The sequence below is a fragment of the Chroicocephalus ridibundus genome, chromosome 6 (assembly GCF_963924245.1).
Source record: "Chroicocephalus ridibundus chromosome 6, bChrRid1.1, whole genome shotgun sequence".
Taxonomy (NCBI): Eukaryota; Metazoa; Chordata; class Aves; order Charadriiformes; family Laridae; genus Chroicocephalus; species Chroicocephalus ridibundus.
The window spans coordinates 43,453,753-43,469,168 of NC_086289.1; the positions used below are offsets into that span (position 1 = coordinate 43,453,753).

Here is a 15,416-nt window from a genome sequence, read left to right on the forward strand (position 1 = left end):
CAGGAACAAACAGTATCACAAACCCTGCCTGCGAGCACAGTGTCTTTGCCCTCCTCGCCCCAGAGGGAGATGCCCCCGAAGGACTTGTGTGCCACCAGCAGAGGCTCATCCCATCCTGGAGCGGGGAGCAGTTGTCCCAGCCCCTCCAGTCCCAGCTCTCCAGAGAGACTGAGCTAAAGGACGTTGAGTTTTCTCGAGCACGTCAAGTTACTATGGACCAAGTCCCACATTTGGAGCAACTCGGGAGGCAGCAGTTTATGAACCACCAACATACTCCGGAAAAAACACGGCTCCTTGTTCATCTTGCTGTTCTTGTTCTTCACAATGCCAAAAGTTTTGAAGCCCTCGTGCCCAACAGGTGATACTTTAAGGACCTCCAAGCACATGCCTAGGAAGACGTCGTCGATGGGGTACAGCTCCAGCGTCTCCGAGGTCTTGTGCAGCCTCTTGGCCAGGGGCCCATCCATGATGAAGCCCCCACCCCCTGCGTAGGGTGGATAGCTATTTTTGTTGTAGAGGGCGCTGGGGATGTAGTATTTGTTCTCCTTCCTCCGGATTGGCCTGGCCTTGTAGAGGACATCCCCCACAAAGAGGTCCTCTCCCTCCTTCTTGTCCTCCAGGAACTCCAGGATGTTGCTGGGACTCACAAACACATCATCGTCACCTTTGAAGATGAAGCGGACTTTGTCACAGTAGATGTTCAGCCATTTCAGGAAATGGACCTCTTTGAGGGTGAGGTTGAAGAAGCTGTCCAGGAAATCCCACTGCAAGATGTCTCCATAGATGTGGTTCTCGTAATCCAGCAGTTTTTGGTAGTTGGCTCTCTCCTCCTCCTTCGAGGCTGTGCCCAGCAAGAACAGCGTCCTGATCCTCTTGCCATCCACATCCTTCTCCTGGCCCCAGGTCCTCCGGATGGCCTCACGGCGGTCGTGCTGCGTGATGATAGACTTGACCACAATGAGCAGGTAGATGTCCTCGCTGCATTTCTCTGGGTGGTTGATCAGCATGGGGAAGTAACGGCAGTGCCGATAGAGCAGGAACTGCTGGAAGTTGGGCTCCAGTCCTTTGAACCAGTCTGCCTTGCTCAAGTTCTGGTTGGCTGAGCAGTTGGTAGTGGTGACATCCCAGGATTTTGCTTGCTTTGCTGTCACGGTCTCCTCCTCCTCCTCCTCCTTCACAGGGCCTTTCTCGTTGTCTTTCTCGCTCTTCCAGAAAGTGATGGGGATGGAGAAGGCGTTATTTCTCTTCTGTGTTTTCAGGGGGTTCAGAGGGGGCAGCTCTTTCTGCTGCTGGCCCTGCATGAACTGGCTGGGAGCCATTCCCCGTTGCAGCACCGTCACCGTGATCACCAGCAAGAAGGAGAGGCAAGCTGTTTTGTAGATGGTCTTCTTCCTAAAGGGACAAGACAGGGGGGTTAAGGAGGTGAAACTGCAGGCTCCGAGAGGCTTCTCTGCAAAAGCACCTCCTGGAGAGGTCATGGGATGCTCATAATCTGTGTCCCATCACCTTTTGATGAGCAGCAGGATTGCGGAAGAGCTGTGAAACACCTCCATACATGCTCTTCCCACCTGCATCCCACCTGAGGGGCGGCTCTAGGGGCACACTCAATCACAGGGACAGGCACAAAGCACGTGGCAGGTGGCTGTGGTATCATCTGGTAGCCCCATATCTTCTCAAAGAGCTGGAAAAGGTTCATGGGAAAGAAGAAAATGGGTCCAGAGAGAGAGAGCTTAAGTCAAGACGAGAGCTTCAGCCAAGCAACTGTTTCAGAGGAAGTTCCAAGGGAAACCCCTGTTTCAGTCATCCAAAAATTGCAGTTTAGGATAAGAGCAGAAGGGAAATATCTTTTCTACAGAAGCTTTAGCTCCTAAACACACACGTGCTGCCCATGGCCCTGGACTGGCATCACAGGTTACACAACTCTGAGAAACCAGAGCCAGGAACACCGTGGGAGTCAACACAAAACAGGCATCACCGTTTCATTTCAAAATGGCAGTTCGGGACAAAAAAACTGCCATTTGAGATAAACGTCAAGGTTCAGTGGGGAAAAGATGTCCCTATCTCTGCATCCACCTCGGGAACCAGCATTTCTGGGGGTACTGCTGGGTGTTTTGGCCGGATCTCGGGACCCATCTCTTCACTTTGCGGAGCGAAGGATAAGGACGGCGGATGCACCGCTGGGGATTTGCACCACTGCAGACCTCAAGTTTGGGAGCAGATTTTCCCAGCCTCCAACAAACCAGCTATCTGCACCTGGTGCACTGAGGGTGGCAGATCAAACGCAACCCTTTGCGGGGCCATCCCACTTCCTGGCTGGACCCGTGGCCAGGGGAAGCTGCTGGCTCATGGGACAAACCCTGGTGCTCGCCAGGGGCTTGAGAAGGACAGCGGCCCCTGGGACAGCCGGCGGGCTGCACCCACAGGTTGCCGATGCACCAAATACACCCCAACCTGCTTTTCCACACCCTTAAAGGTGGGTTTCTCGCCCTGCTGCTGTGGGGCAGAGGAACTGCCTGCTCTGCACATCTGCACGATGTTGCCCCAGAGCGCCCGGCTCCCCTCCACCAGCTGGCACATCTGCACCAATTTCCTCCCACCGGCTTGCTCCAGCCGCCTCGGGCCACCTCCCTGTGCAAATGAGCACCGGGCACGGGGTGGCGGGACACGGCAGCTGGGCTCCACGTGTCCTGACAGCTTCCCCAGGGCAGTCCCCTCTCCGGCTGCCCCCACGCGGAGGGGATGCACAAGGGGCTCAGCGACCCCCGGAGCCCTTTCCCTGCCGGTGTGAAAGGGACCTCGGCTGGGGAGATGAAGGAGGTAGATGCAGCAACGCTCTCATGGCTCCCCTGCGCCTGTCCTAATGGTGACTGAAGCCTGTCCTCAGCCTCTCACTCCCCGTTAGAGCCAGAAAGATCCAAGATCATCTCTACCAGGCAGATGGCACCTTCACTTTAGGATAGTCCAGAGAAGGAGCCTGGGGCTGAAACCCAAAACACTTAACCCAAGTCATTTCCAAATAGCCAAAAACCAAAAACGCCTCTCCTGGCCCGAGGGGACCCGATTGTGATCAGCATCTCCAGGAAGCTGCTGGGGTTTTTGGGCCACAGGCTGCACCAAAACACCTGCTTGGTGGGACACCCCAATGCCCCTCAGGCTCCCCAGGGCAGGGGACAGCATTGCTCCTGGGGATTCCAGCCACCCTGAAATGCAGGAGCCCATGATGGGAAGTGGGGGAACCGGGAGCTTTCGGGACCTCCTGTCTCCGGCTTCGCCCTCAAGCACAAAGAACTTTTCAGACCCACGTTTACGTGGGAAAACTGTGATCACGAGCGTGGACTGTGAGAGCGAACGTGGAAATAAGTAATTACAGGGAAATGGATAGATATTCCCTGTCAGGTTTTATATGTGGCCACTCATCTGAGACTGATGAGGGAGCAGTTCTGATTAGATCTCACCATTCTCTTAACCCTCTCCAGCCCTGGTCACGAAACTGGCTACTCTGAGGTTATTCTTAGAAACCCCACGGTCTGATACAGTGGCAACTTTAACCCTTGCACAGCCAAGCAATGTTTAAAACCTCTCATCAATACCTAGCGCTGCAGCAGAAATAACCCTGGTCACCTCTGTGTGGTACCTCCCGTTGCAGCAACCCCATCCTGACGCTCCAGGCTTACTCCCCCCATCCCATCCCATCCCTGCACTCCCCACCACCCTGAGGACAACACGTGATAAAATACCCAGCCTGAAGGATGGCCAGAGGTTCACCAGAAGTCATGGGCAGGCAATTACTGATAAAATTTCAAAAAATTTGCATAGGTAGGGCTGTCACTAACTGCCATGGATGGGTCTCAGCCTTGGCAGGCTCTGCCTACCAGAGACAGGAGCTGCATGGAGCCGCTCACCCCCATTATCCTCCTTGGGTCACTGCTTTTCATTTCAGCCCAGGCAGGAGACGCTGCCCTGGGGGTGAGGGGAGAGCTCCGTCTTTTAGTAAGTGGTGAAGGGTTGGGTAGCCCAGGGACATCGGGGTATATCACTGAGGTGTTGCAAAGCAGCACAAAACCTTATTTCTCCTTCCTTCAGCAGACACCGTTTCCCAGCTCTCACCGGTGCAACGTGCAATCTCTGCTTTGTTACGAAAACCTATTTGGGATTTATCCTATAGGTCTGACTCTGCAAACCACGGGGGCATCGCCAGGTCCTGCAGGAGCCGGGAGCCCCGCGGCCACCTTCTGCCTCGCAGAAATCCTGTCCCTGTGCTGGCAGGAAAGAGATGGGAACGGGGGGGACCCTGAGCCACAGCCGCCGGTGATTCCCACATCAAACCAAGGATTTTGGGGGGCAAAAGACTAACAACCATATGCGGGTCTTTTCTGATCTCAAGTCTTTCTGCTCTGTGAGGTCTTCACCTGGGAAGTACTTTAGTGGGGAGAAACCAGGTCCCGCTCCCTGGAGACCGCAAGAACCGTGGCTCTGTAAGAGGCGAGGGAGGCACTTTGGGTTCGCTGCCTTCTCAGACAAATCACCCTGCTGAGCCCCAGCGCCCTGCTTTGGGGCATGACCCCCAGCCTGTCCCTGTCAGTGTCCTCAGGAGCCTGGGGCACCCGGGGCTGCGGAGCCCGGGGACGGTAGCCACCTGCGCCTGGGCTCCCACCGGCGCCAAGCGGGACCAGCTGTCGCAACCACCGGTGTCGGTGCCATTGAGAGAGCTTTGAAAGGGTCCCAACCTGCCCCTCCGCTTCCCTTTGCTCCACCAGGAGAAGCTGAAAAGCCTCCCTGTGAGATGGCTGCGCCACGGCCGGCGGTGCCCCGGGAGCTTAAATATAAACCCCCAAATTAGCAGTGGGCAGTTTCCCTTTCAGGTGGGGATGCTGTGGGGCAGGCGAGGCCCCGGGAGACGGGGGCTCTCCATCCCCGGTCCCCGGAGAGGCACACAGCCACTTTTGATCCGCATGAAAACCTCTTTGAGCGGCCAGGGCTATCTATTTATTTGGATTTTTCTGGCCCCTCAATTAGACCCAGTCACTGAGCCGGCGGAGGCACCACCAGTATAGAGCCCTTTCTGTTGGCGGTGCCAAGGGCTCGGGAGAGGGGATCTTATCTGGGGGCAGAGGCTGGGCAGAAAGCACCCACAGGTCTCCAAAAGCAGCCCACGGCGGCTGGGTGCAAGCAGGGCCCCAGCTCACGGCGGTTGTCCCCAATCCCGGGGTGTCTGCGGACACGTCCCCTTCTCACAAAAGTCGTCTGGTTTAAATACAAGGCGGTAAAAACACAGGGCTGGGAAAGAAGAGGCAGGAATCGAAACTCTGGATGTTTCCCCCGGCCCCACCGTGGGCATCTGCCCCCCAGGCTGGCGCCGCCGTGGGACCGGGACCGCACGGGGCAGATCTGGCTGTCCCCACGGCCCCGGCACACGCTTCCCAGGGAAGGACTGGGGAAGGCAACCCTAGGGAAAGGGGGGGACACTGACCGTCAGCCCCTCCCCGGCGCCCCCGTCCCGGCTCCCGCCGTACTCCGGTGCCCCGGGATGGGGCGAGTTTTGCGCTGGGAGCGGACACCCCAGGGAGCCTTCCCCGGGGTACCCCGGCCCGGGGATGGGGGGGGGAGGACGCCGCCTGGCAGCCCACTGCGGAGCCGGCGCGGGGGGGAGCGTCACCCCCGGGATGGGGACAGTCAGAGAGGGGACATAACGGACAGGGGACAAGGCGCCGTCCTTTGTCCCTTCCCCATGCGCATCCTCCCCACCAAAGCCGCCCTTTCCCAGCCATCCGCTCCCGGGGCACCCCTTGCAAGGGACACGGTGGAAAAGGGACATGGGGACCCCTCGGAAGGGACTGGGTGGGCAGGGGATCGGGAGACCCATAGGAAGGGACCCAGTGGGTCGGGGACCGGGGGACCCCTCGGAAGGGACCCGTTGGAAAGGGGACCTCGCCGCCCCCCCCCAGGCTGCGGGCAGGACGCAGCGCCGGGACGGCGGTGCCGGGCGGCGGGAACGGAGGGCAGGAGGGGACACCGGCTCTCAGACGGCGCAGGAGAGGGACAGGAGAGGGACAGGAGCGGGGGCTCGGGCTCCCCGCTCCCCGGCAGTCACTCACCACTGGAACATGCTGGGAGTGGGATGGGGCGGCCGCTCCGCTGCTGGCCGGGGCTGCCCGCGGTCCGGGCGCTTCTCTCTGCCCTCTTCCTCCTCCTCCTCTTTTTTTTTTTTTTTTCCCCCTACTTTTTCCCTTTTCCCTCCCCTCGGCTCTCCGAGGTGGAGCCAAGAGGGATGGCAGAGCAGGTAGGTTAACTCTTGCCCTGCCCCTCTTCTCCCCCAGCCGCACCAGCAGGCAGAGAGCCCCCCAGTGCCGCCAGGGGAAGGGGTTTAAGGGTGACACCCCGACGCGTCCCCCTGGGGGCCCTCCCCGCTGCTGATGGGATACCCCTCAGGAGCTGGGAGCTCGGTGGGGTGTGCTCCACCCGGGTCTTCTGCACCCTGGGCGCAGTGTCCTCTCTGGGGTGTGTTATCCCTGCCCCATAGCTGTTAGTTGCAGAGGATCCCAGTTATGGGAAGGGGATCCCAATGCTCACCAGGAGAGGTGTGTTCGGCAGCTGGGGTTTGGTCTCTGGAAAAGGAATGTGGGCCTTTTCTGTCCCCCAACACAGGCAGGTCACATTGGCATGGACCCCAAAAGGGAGCTGGGACCCAACCCCAGTTTCTCATGGGAACACTGAGATCCCAGCTTTGTGACCGTGCACAGCATGGTTTGGGATCCCTGGAACAATGGAACCACACCTCTCCCAGCACCCACACCTTACTCAGGACCCCAACCTCTCCTTGGACCCCCACTCCTCCTGGGACCTGCATCTCACTCAGGATCCACACCTTGTCAGGGACCAACACTCTGCCCAGGACTCCCATCTCACCAGGTAGCCATGCTCTGTCCAGGACCCACACATTTCTTGGGACCCATACCTCACCTGGGGGTGCAGGGAGTCAAGGGAAAACATCGCTGCAGCAGGAAGGTGCCAGCTTGGCATAGCCAGGACTTGTCTCATGGGTCAAATTTCCACCAGTACCGCAGGCAGGCGAGGTGTCCTTCCAAACTCTTCCTTCAGCCCCGGTTCAGAGCAGTGTTTCACCAGCATCCCTGCTGCAGCCGCATCAGCATGGGACATCCCATTGCCCATTGAGAAGCAGATTTAAAACCTTCCTTTCCTCTTAAATGTAGCATTCCAGTTGAGGGTCTTTTCAGCCATGAAAATCAGCCCCCATCATTTCTGATGTCTCCCTTTTTGTCATCCTCCCATCCCCACCAACCACTCGTATCAACCATGAAGCCAGGCTGGGAAGCCCGCAGGAAATCCTTTGGGATACTTCCTTTCCTGCCCAGCAGAGATATCTCAGTCCCTTTCCCTGCAGCCCCTCTGCATTTTGCTGAGGGACAGGGTCTCTCACAGCTCTCACAACTGTGGTACACACTTGTCATGGGAAAGGCTCTTCTGTTCCAAGGCGGCTGGACACACGGTGAGACCCACACAACCTCTGCTACTCAAACAGCATTTGGTCCAGCTCAGTTTGGGGAGGAAAGTTGCATTGCTTTCTGCAGACCTGTTTCTCTCTCCTTATCTCAGCTTATCGCTTTCCCAGATGCCTTGCAGCTCCGCACCCTGGGGACTGTGAAAGCTTCCCAGGAAACATTGCCCAAGCAGGCTGCACCAGCTCTGCAGCTCCCCACAACCTTATCACCACCAAAAGTCCCTGTGCACCTTCCCTGATTCCTTTTTAGCCTGTTCCCGCTGCCTGTAGGCAAGTCTATGTCTGCTGAACTCGTGGCCCCAAGAAAATCATGGCCGTGAGATGCACAGACAAAGGGTGTCAGGGGTGCGATGAAGAGCCACACCGAGCATCAGCTTGACCAGAGCAGGATGCAAGGAGGACTCGTCTCATCCCTGTAGCATAGGGATGGTGGGTGCTCACCAGCTCATAGCTGGAAATTCACCCCACACTACAAAGAGGGGCTCATGGTGGAGGGGGCCCCACTGGAGAACCTCCACGCCCAGGCACAAAGGGGTGTGAACACCAAAGCCTCGAAAGTACAGCCACCATCCCCTCCTCGCAACATGGCCCGGGACCATGATGGCGACGGGGATGACAGCATCCCTGCCATGGGGAGCTGGAGTAAAACCCAAAACACAGCCCTGGAGCGGCTGCTGCAGCCTCAGGGGATGCCCAGATGCTGTGGGTGTGTGACAAGGTCCCGGGGCTCTCTGGATCCCCCAGCACCCGCACGCTCAGCTGGTGAGCCCGGGGCTGGCGGGTGCCTGAGGGCTGTGCTGCTCCAGCATGGAAGCGGCACTGCTGCCGGGCGAGGAGGGCTCCCGGCAGCCTGCGGCAGGGAGCTCCGCCAGCCTCTCCGACGGCTGCTTCCGTGCAGGAAAGCAGAGGGTTGCGAGCGTGGGGACTTCCCGGATGCTCCCGTGCTGCTGTGCCGGGTTTTGGCTCAAGTAACCTCCTCTGCACAGGCAGACCCTGCTCCCGCCTCCCTCTGTGTGGGAGAGACGCACATCCCACCGCCCCGGAGCATCGCAGACCTGGGGGGCGATGGCTGTGCAAGGCTTTGCTTCTGATACTCATTAAAGACTCAAATGTTGTCAGGTCTGGGGCTACTAATGACAGAGATAAGCACTGTCCTAGGCACCCCTGGCGCCACCAGCTCCTGAATCTTAAGATGAAGCAGCATTCTTTTACATTTGTTTCATCATTACATAGAAAAGTTGAGGACGAACCCAAGTTTTCACACTATCCAGATTCACCCTGGGAAAGCAGAAAGGTGTCAGGAAGGCTAAAACCAAACTGAAAGTGTTTGGTTTTTTTTTTTTTTTAAAAAAAAAAAAGTCCTCCTCCACACACTTTCTCCTTGCCTCTTTCCGGCGCCTGGCAAGAACAGGTTTTACGTGAGCAGCCACAACCCCTCTGCTGAGAGCAAAACCTGAAAAAGAGAAACGTGCATTTTTTTTGTTTGCCCAGAACCGGAGCCAGAGGCGGCATCACTTCGCCAGGAGCAGACCCAGCCACCAGCAGATCCCAGCCCATCCTGCCTGGCCCTGCCTTCAGCAAAGTGACCGGATCCGTCCCCCTGCCCCTCCTTCGCTGCGGCACCCGGCACCCTTATTTCTTAGGTCTAAGCTGTGAGACTGAAATTCAGAGGCACTGGGTGCCTTTTCGGCACTGTTGGCAGAGCCGTGGGTGTCTGGAGAAAGGCTCTTGGATGGCAGGTGCTGCTCAGCATGGAAAAGCTGAGGTCCTCCACCTGGCACAACACCAGTGACATTCCAAGGTGTGCCGAGCCACCGCGGACCCGTGAGAGCTGGCAGAGCACCTGCGAGAAATAACACTCTGGCACATTATCATCGTATTGCATGGGGATGCCGATGTCATGGACCTTCCCAGGTGACATCCAGGTCACGGCCAGGGTGACATCAGCTCCTGTGGACAGCCACCACCTCCATGGCCACTAGCTCCCGGGATCCATTTAGGGACAGTCGGTACCAGTGCCACACTCTTGCCTCCCACCTGAGCATCCCTCCTGGTGTCACGGCCAGAGATGGGGGTGAGTGACCTCTGGGGACATGAGGCTTTGGAGCTGGCATCTAAGGGGGCTACAGGCCACCGTCTGGGCAAAGGGAAAGAGCAAGGACAGGGGTGATGCCAAAGTGGCTCATTTAGATGTTCTCAAACCAAACCACAATGCTTTTTTTTGTTTCAAGAAGCCTATTTTAACTTAAAAGTGGACCTGAATTAAAATGTTTTCTATAAAAAAAAGTAAGTACAAAGAAAGAAGTGAGCTTTTTTTATGAAGTTTATGTAATCCTAGAAGACTGGCTTGTGGCAGGTTGACCCAGCCAATGTTTTCCCACTGATGGTTTGGGTTTTGTTTCACTGGGAAAAGCTGCCCTGGTTTCTTCGCTCTGGGTTTGTTTTTTTCTGTGTGTTCTTTTCTGATTTCTTTCCATTCCAGCAAATTATACACACATAGAAAAAAGCCTCATCTCCCCACCCGACGACTCTCACACACCTCCTGGCCACTTGTGCCAGCGCCGCGGTCCCCAGGCTGGGTTTCCCACACGAGCCAAGGTCCTGTCGCCCTGTGACCTGCGGGGACACCCACACCAGCCCTCTCCTCCTCAAACCTCCCAGCGGGAGACCAAGGGCTCAGCCTGACCTGAGACCGCCAGCACAGCACGGGGTGGTCACACATTTAGGTTTTTCTTCGTTAAACCACTCACCTGTGCCGTACCCCAGGGCAGGGAAGGCGGCCGAGGCTGCGGCATCCCACCGAGGTCGCTATTTGTTTAGCTCAGCCCGGACTCGCACCGCGTCAGGACTTTGCACGCACTCGCGGGCAAACATTCTGGACGCGATAGGACAGGGACCATCCCTTTTTCCTCGCATGTTTGTTTTCTAAGCACCTTATGTGATGGAGTGTTACCCCGCAAGACTCGCCCATCACCACTGCTGCCATGCGGGATGCTGGGGCCTCCGTCCCAGCCCTTGCTCAGAGAAAACCCCCCCCAGGCGGTTAGGATTAATTATTACCCTGGTTTATTGCCGAGCGAACACCACCAGCTTGGAAGCTGGGGCAGACGTCATGTACCGTCCGGGTCTGACGTGGGATGTCAGGAAGGACCACTGCCCCCACAGAAAGCTCCCTCCCTCCGCTTGCCCAGCATTAACAGGGCCATAAAGCAGACCTGAGCAAGCACGGGAGTGGGTTTATTTTACACATTAACCACAGGCCCTCACGGCCATTTCCATCCCAGCGCCTCCGCCAGAGCACAGCAGCGGTGGCTCCCGTGTGGAGAAGGTTTTTGCCTTCCCAAAGCCAGGCTCTCCCTCCTGATCCATCAACCTCCATCGCACCGAAACACCAGAGGCTGCTGAAACACATGATTTCTTCCAAAAAACGGAAGAGGAAGGGAAGTTGCTTTGCAGGGTGATGGCTGGGCCAGCCCCCCGCCCTGGCTTGGGGGGGTCCCCAAGCTGCTCTTGCCCTCTGCAGCCCCAACCTGCCTCTGGGCCACCCCGTGGGAGCGCAGTGCTCGGCACGGGTGGGGGCGACGACACACAGTCCCCACAGCCACAATATTGAGGAATGGGAAGATGGGGTGAGATCGAGTGCCACGGGCTCGGGGAAAGGCAGGGGACAGGGTGGTGGCGGTGATGCTGTTGCAGCCTTGTCCCCAGGTGGGACGGGAGCCGGGGCTGGCAGGGAAGCGCTGCCTTGGCCTTTGTGCCGCAGGAGCGGGGCAGGGGGAAGCACTCAGTAAACCTGGGGGAGCAAAACCTCCGGGGCCGCATCCACCCAAGGGTTTGCCTCCTTGGGCTGCCCCTTCCTCAGTTTCCCCAGTGAAATGCACCCCCCCACACCTCCAGCTTTGTGGCTGCTGCCCGGCAGGGATCCTGCTTCCTCTCCAGGGGGGATTTGTTCCCCTGGGACGCCTGGGTCTCCTGGGGAGTGCGCTGTGGCCGTGCTGTTACTTTAAATCAGCAGCTGGATCCAGCTGTGACTGTGAGTAACCCTCGCCGCAGCCTTGCCCAGGCCTTTTATGCTTTTTCCAGTGGTTCCAGAGGCGCTTGGCGGCAGCGCGCGCAGGGGGAAACTGGACTCATGCTGGCGAGCAGGGAAGGGAGGGGAAAGGGAAAACATTTCCCTTCCCAAAGGAGCAGGGGGAGCCCGATGCTGCGGCTCCGGCGGCGGACACGGGGGGAGCAGACGGCTCATGGGGCTGCCTCTGCAGCGTGATGGGAACAGCCTTGTGGTTGGACACAGCCAGCCAGGGGCCCTGGGGTGTCCCTCACAGCCCAGCGTGTCCCTGCGAGAAGTGCTTACCCCAGCGTGCCTCAGTTTCCCTCTCTCTGCTTGCTCAATTCAGCCTCACAGGCAGCTCCAAGGTCTGGGTTTGTCCTGTAAATCCGTGGCAGGATGGCATCCAGGCACTGAAGACAACAAGCCCACGAGGATGGAGAAAGCCTAGAGAGAGGGGAACACGGGGTTGAGAAGGGAGACATGTTTGTGTTGCCCAGATCCAGAAAGGAGGGAAGAGAATGTTGCTGTGCTTGTCTCCACGAGGGGAAGGGAAGGACCCGTCCTGCTGCTGGAGGGGACCGCTCACACCCCTGACCCTCCCAAAAAGCAAAGGTGGAGGAGAGGGAACCAGGAGGGAGACGTTCCCAGGTTGGAGGGTTGGGAAAGCAATGTCACGCCAGCGCTGAAGCCGGCAGCTCTGTCCTCAGAGACGCTCCTGCCCTCCGCAGGGGCCACGGGCCTTTTCTGCTCAGCCTTGTCACCCTGAGCATCCCGCAAAGCCGTCATCAGCCCATAGAAACCGCTCTCCCAGCTCCAGCCTGGGAAGGGCTGGGCTCGGGGTGCCGGCACGCTACTGCGCTCGCAGCCCCGGGAAGCCCTGGGGGGACTGGCACCGACCCAGAAGCCACGAGCCGCACGGCAACGACGTGTTTTCCGTCGGGCAGGAGAGCGCTCGCGTCGTCTCTCATGAGTCAGATGGAAAGGGCGGCTCAGGAGTCACCTGAGCCCGGCGGCTGCCAGCCCGCGGCCCCTCTCCAGCCCAAGTGGAAAAACATACGGCCCCGGCGCGGCACTCGCCTGCCGGGACCCCGAGCTCCGGCCGGGCCCCCTCCTGGGGCAGCAGACACAGAAATGCTCGAGTTAGCCTTTTTTGGTTTAGGAGGGAGGCAGAGGCGCCTCAGACATCCCTGGCCCTGCCACTCTGCTCGCCGTTAACCATCGCCCTGCTGCTGCTCTTCGCCTGTGCCAAAACCTGGGCTCCGCTACAGCCACTTGCTGAAGGTTCACCTTCAGCAAGAGATGGAGCAAGGGAGAAAGAGGACATGGGGCTATGAATTTTGCCCCCCTTGGCTAGGGCTACTGGCTTAAGGCCACAGCAAACCTCCTCGCTTCTGTGTGCGGGAGAAGGGAGGGCAGCACCCAGCATCCATGGTGGCACCCCCGGGCAGGCACCCCCGGGGCGCAGGGAATGACCCTTGCTTGGGCATCGCTCCCCAGCCCAGCTCAGGGAACCGGTGGGAGAGGTGGCAACGGCAAGTTGCTAGCCTAGGAATATTTTAGCCATGCGGGAGCCTTCGGGAGAGGAGAAGAGAGCCGGCACACCCAGCTGCATTCCTGAGGTTTGGTTACCATGGTGGGATGGATGTTCACCCGACGGTGAAGTCATGCTGTGGGCTGAGGTGGCCAGTGAGTTAATGCATGGATCCGGATCCTTCCCTGATTCACAGCAAGTGTGGCTACAGCCCCGCGCCATCCATCGGGCTGACGGTTCTGCTGCGCTGCCATGGCTCTGGCATTTCCAGCATCTGGCTCCTGGGAGGCTCCGGACGCTGCTGCTGGGTTGATCCCTGCTTCACCGTGGGAAATCAGCTCCTGCTGCAGGGTGGAGGGACAAACTGATGGCTCTCATGGGTCCTTCCAGCCCATTTGTATCGTCACACTGCGCTCCCCATAATGTTTTACTTTCCCTACACTCTACTGCTGCCGCTGGTGACAACAGGACAGAAAAGCACCACCCTAAGAGGTCACTCCTGTAGGGCCAAAGCCTTGAAGATCTGCCCAAGGTTAGGGAGAGGTGGGGAAGGATGGTGTCCTGGCTTCAGCTGGACAGCATGGAAAGAGCAGGATGGAAAGCCCATCGGTCCTCGGGGTGAGGTGGCAGGGACACTCGATGGCACCAGCACCTCGTGGTGCCAACTCAGGGCACATAGTCGTGGATTTCGGCTGTGGGGCCCCATGGATCAGTGAACCAGAGGTCTGGTGGAGGAACTGGCCCTGGGACAGCAGCCAGTAAGCTGATAAGATAAGATTATTCCCAGCCTCTGGAGTAGTTTTCCGAAGGTCTGGAGATACAGGAATGTGGCTGGGTTCCCCACCAGCCACCTTCCCCGTTTGCTCAGCTGCCGAGACCTGCGGCTTTTGGGCTGTGGTTATTCATGCGAGAGGTAAGCGTCTTAGCGTGACTTTTCAGCAAAGATCAGTTCAGTCCGCTAAAACTTTGCAGTTCAGTCAGCTAAAACCCCTCAAAAAGCATATCTGCTTAGGACGCGTTTCCTGATCAACCACCACAGCGCACACCCTTCTGCGCCAGTCCCACACGTCACGGGGGGACCTCTGGGTGCAGGGCTGTTTGCTTTTGAGACCCAAGACCTTCACACACATGCTTGTGTTCAACCTAAACCAGGAAACCCTCCCTGCTTCTCAACTCACACGCAGCCAGGCGCGGAGGTCCTAGCTGGGATGTCACCAAGAAGCCAAGCGCCCTTTAGGGGCCGGCACTAAGCTGCCAGCGATGTCCCCCGTTCCAGGAGGGTACAAACCGCCTCCTGGGCCTGCCACAGCAGGTGACATCCCTGGGGACCTGGGGGATGATGCTGAGGATGCGTAAGGGGCTGGCACAGCCCAGCAGCCGCCGGGATGTGTACCAGCCAGACCGGGAGGTGCGCAGCCAAATGGAGCCCGAGCTACAGCCAAAGAAAACCAGCGGCTCCAGGGCTGTTTTGCACCATCCGGGATGGAGCACCAACCCTGCAAGCCGGTGCTCGGGGCACCGAGGGGTGACACAAGGCAGCTCCCTGTCTTGTAAACCCCACAAAGCCTTCTGGGGCTCTCCCAGCCCTTCCCCAGGCTTTGTTTCAGTTTGACACCCGGAGCCACATGAAGGTTAAGTGACGAACCTGGGGGACAGACAGACCCATCCCTCCCCGGACCCATCCCCGACCCCACTCACACACCCAGCCCCGACAGGAGGATCCCTCAAAACCCTCCACCCCTGGAAACGCCGCCTCCCAGCCTCCCTCTTTCCTCGGGCCCTTCTGCCTCCACTCCACACTAATGATATTCATTTCGCCGTCCTCTCCTGGGGCGCCGGCCCCTCCTGTAGCAGCTCTCGCTCTCCTCCGCCGGCTCCCAGCTCCCCTCCAGCCCGGGTGACTCACGCTCCGGCACACACTGAGCCCTTTCAGCCGCCCTGGGCCCCGAACACTGCCCCAGTCTTCCCAGCGCCGGCGTGCCGAGCTCCCCCCCAGCGCCCGCTGCCGGCACAGGCTCCCGGCCAAGGGCAGACATCCGCGCCCTCGCTGAGAGAGCGGCTTTCAGGTCCGGGAAGCCGAAGCCCTTCCCGGTGTGCTCGGGGCCAGGATGAGGCGCGAGCAAGCGGTCGAGCGGCTGGGACGGCCTCGCAGCCCGGGTCCCTTTGAGCAAGGGCCAGCAGTGTAAAAAAAAAATAAAATGAAAATAAATAGATGTATTTGAAAAGACAAAAAAGGATCACAAGCTCCTAACGGGACCGTTCTTGGCTCCAACAGACGAAACCTGCCAGGGGCCTTTTCCTCCCTTCTGCCTTCA

The 15,416-nt window shown here is 58.6% G+C and overlaps 1 protein-coding gene and 1 long non-coding RNA gene across 2 annotated transcripts; both read right to left on the reverse strand.

The window, feature by feature from the left end:
• Positions 1-157: 157 nt before the first annotated feature.
• On the reverse strand, positions 158-6,188 carry B3GNT7 (UDP-GlcNAc:betaGal beta-1,3-N-acetylglucosaminyltransferase 7). The gene is made up of 2 exons (XM_063339892.1): positions 6,096-6,188; positions 158-1,392 (listed from the first exon to the last, which is right to left on the reverse strand). Exons 1-2 carry the CDS (start codon positions 6,104-6,106, stop codon positions 174-176), a joined length of 1,230 nt encoding a protein of 409 aa, XP_063195962.1. The 5' UTR covers positions 6,107-6,188; the 3' UTR covers positions 158-173.
• Positions 6,189-10,806: 4,618 nt separating this feature from the next.
• LOC134517714 (uncharacterized) lies at positions 10,807-15,084 on the reverse strand. Its single transcript, XR_010071715.1, has 4 exons — positions 15,008-15,084; positions 13,200-13,445; positions 11,874-12,014; positions 10,807-10,936 (listed from the first exon to the last, which is right to left on the reverse strand). It is a non-coding gene; the product is annotated as an uncharacterized LOC134517714 (long non-coding RNA).
• Between the last annotated feature and the right edge of the window lie 332 nt (positions 15,085-15,416).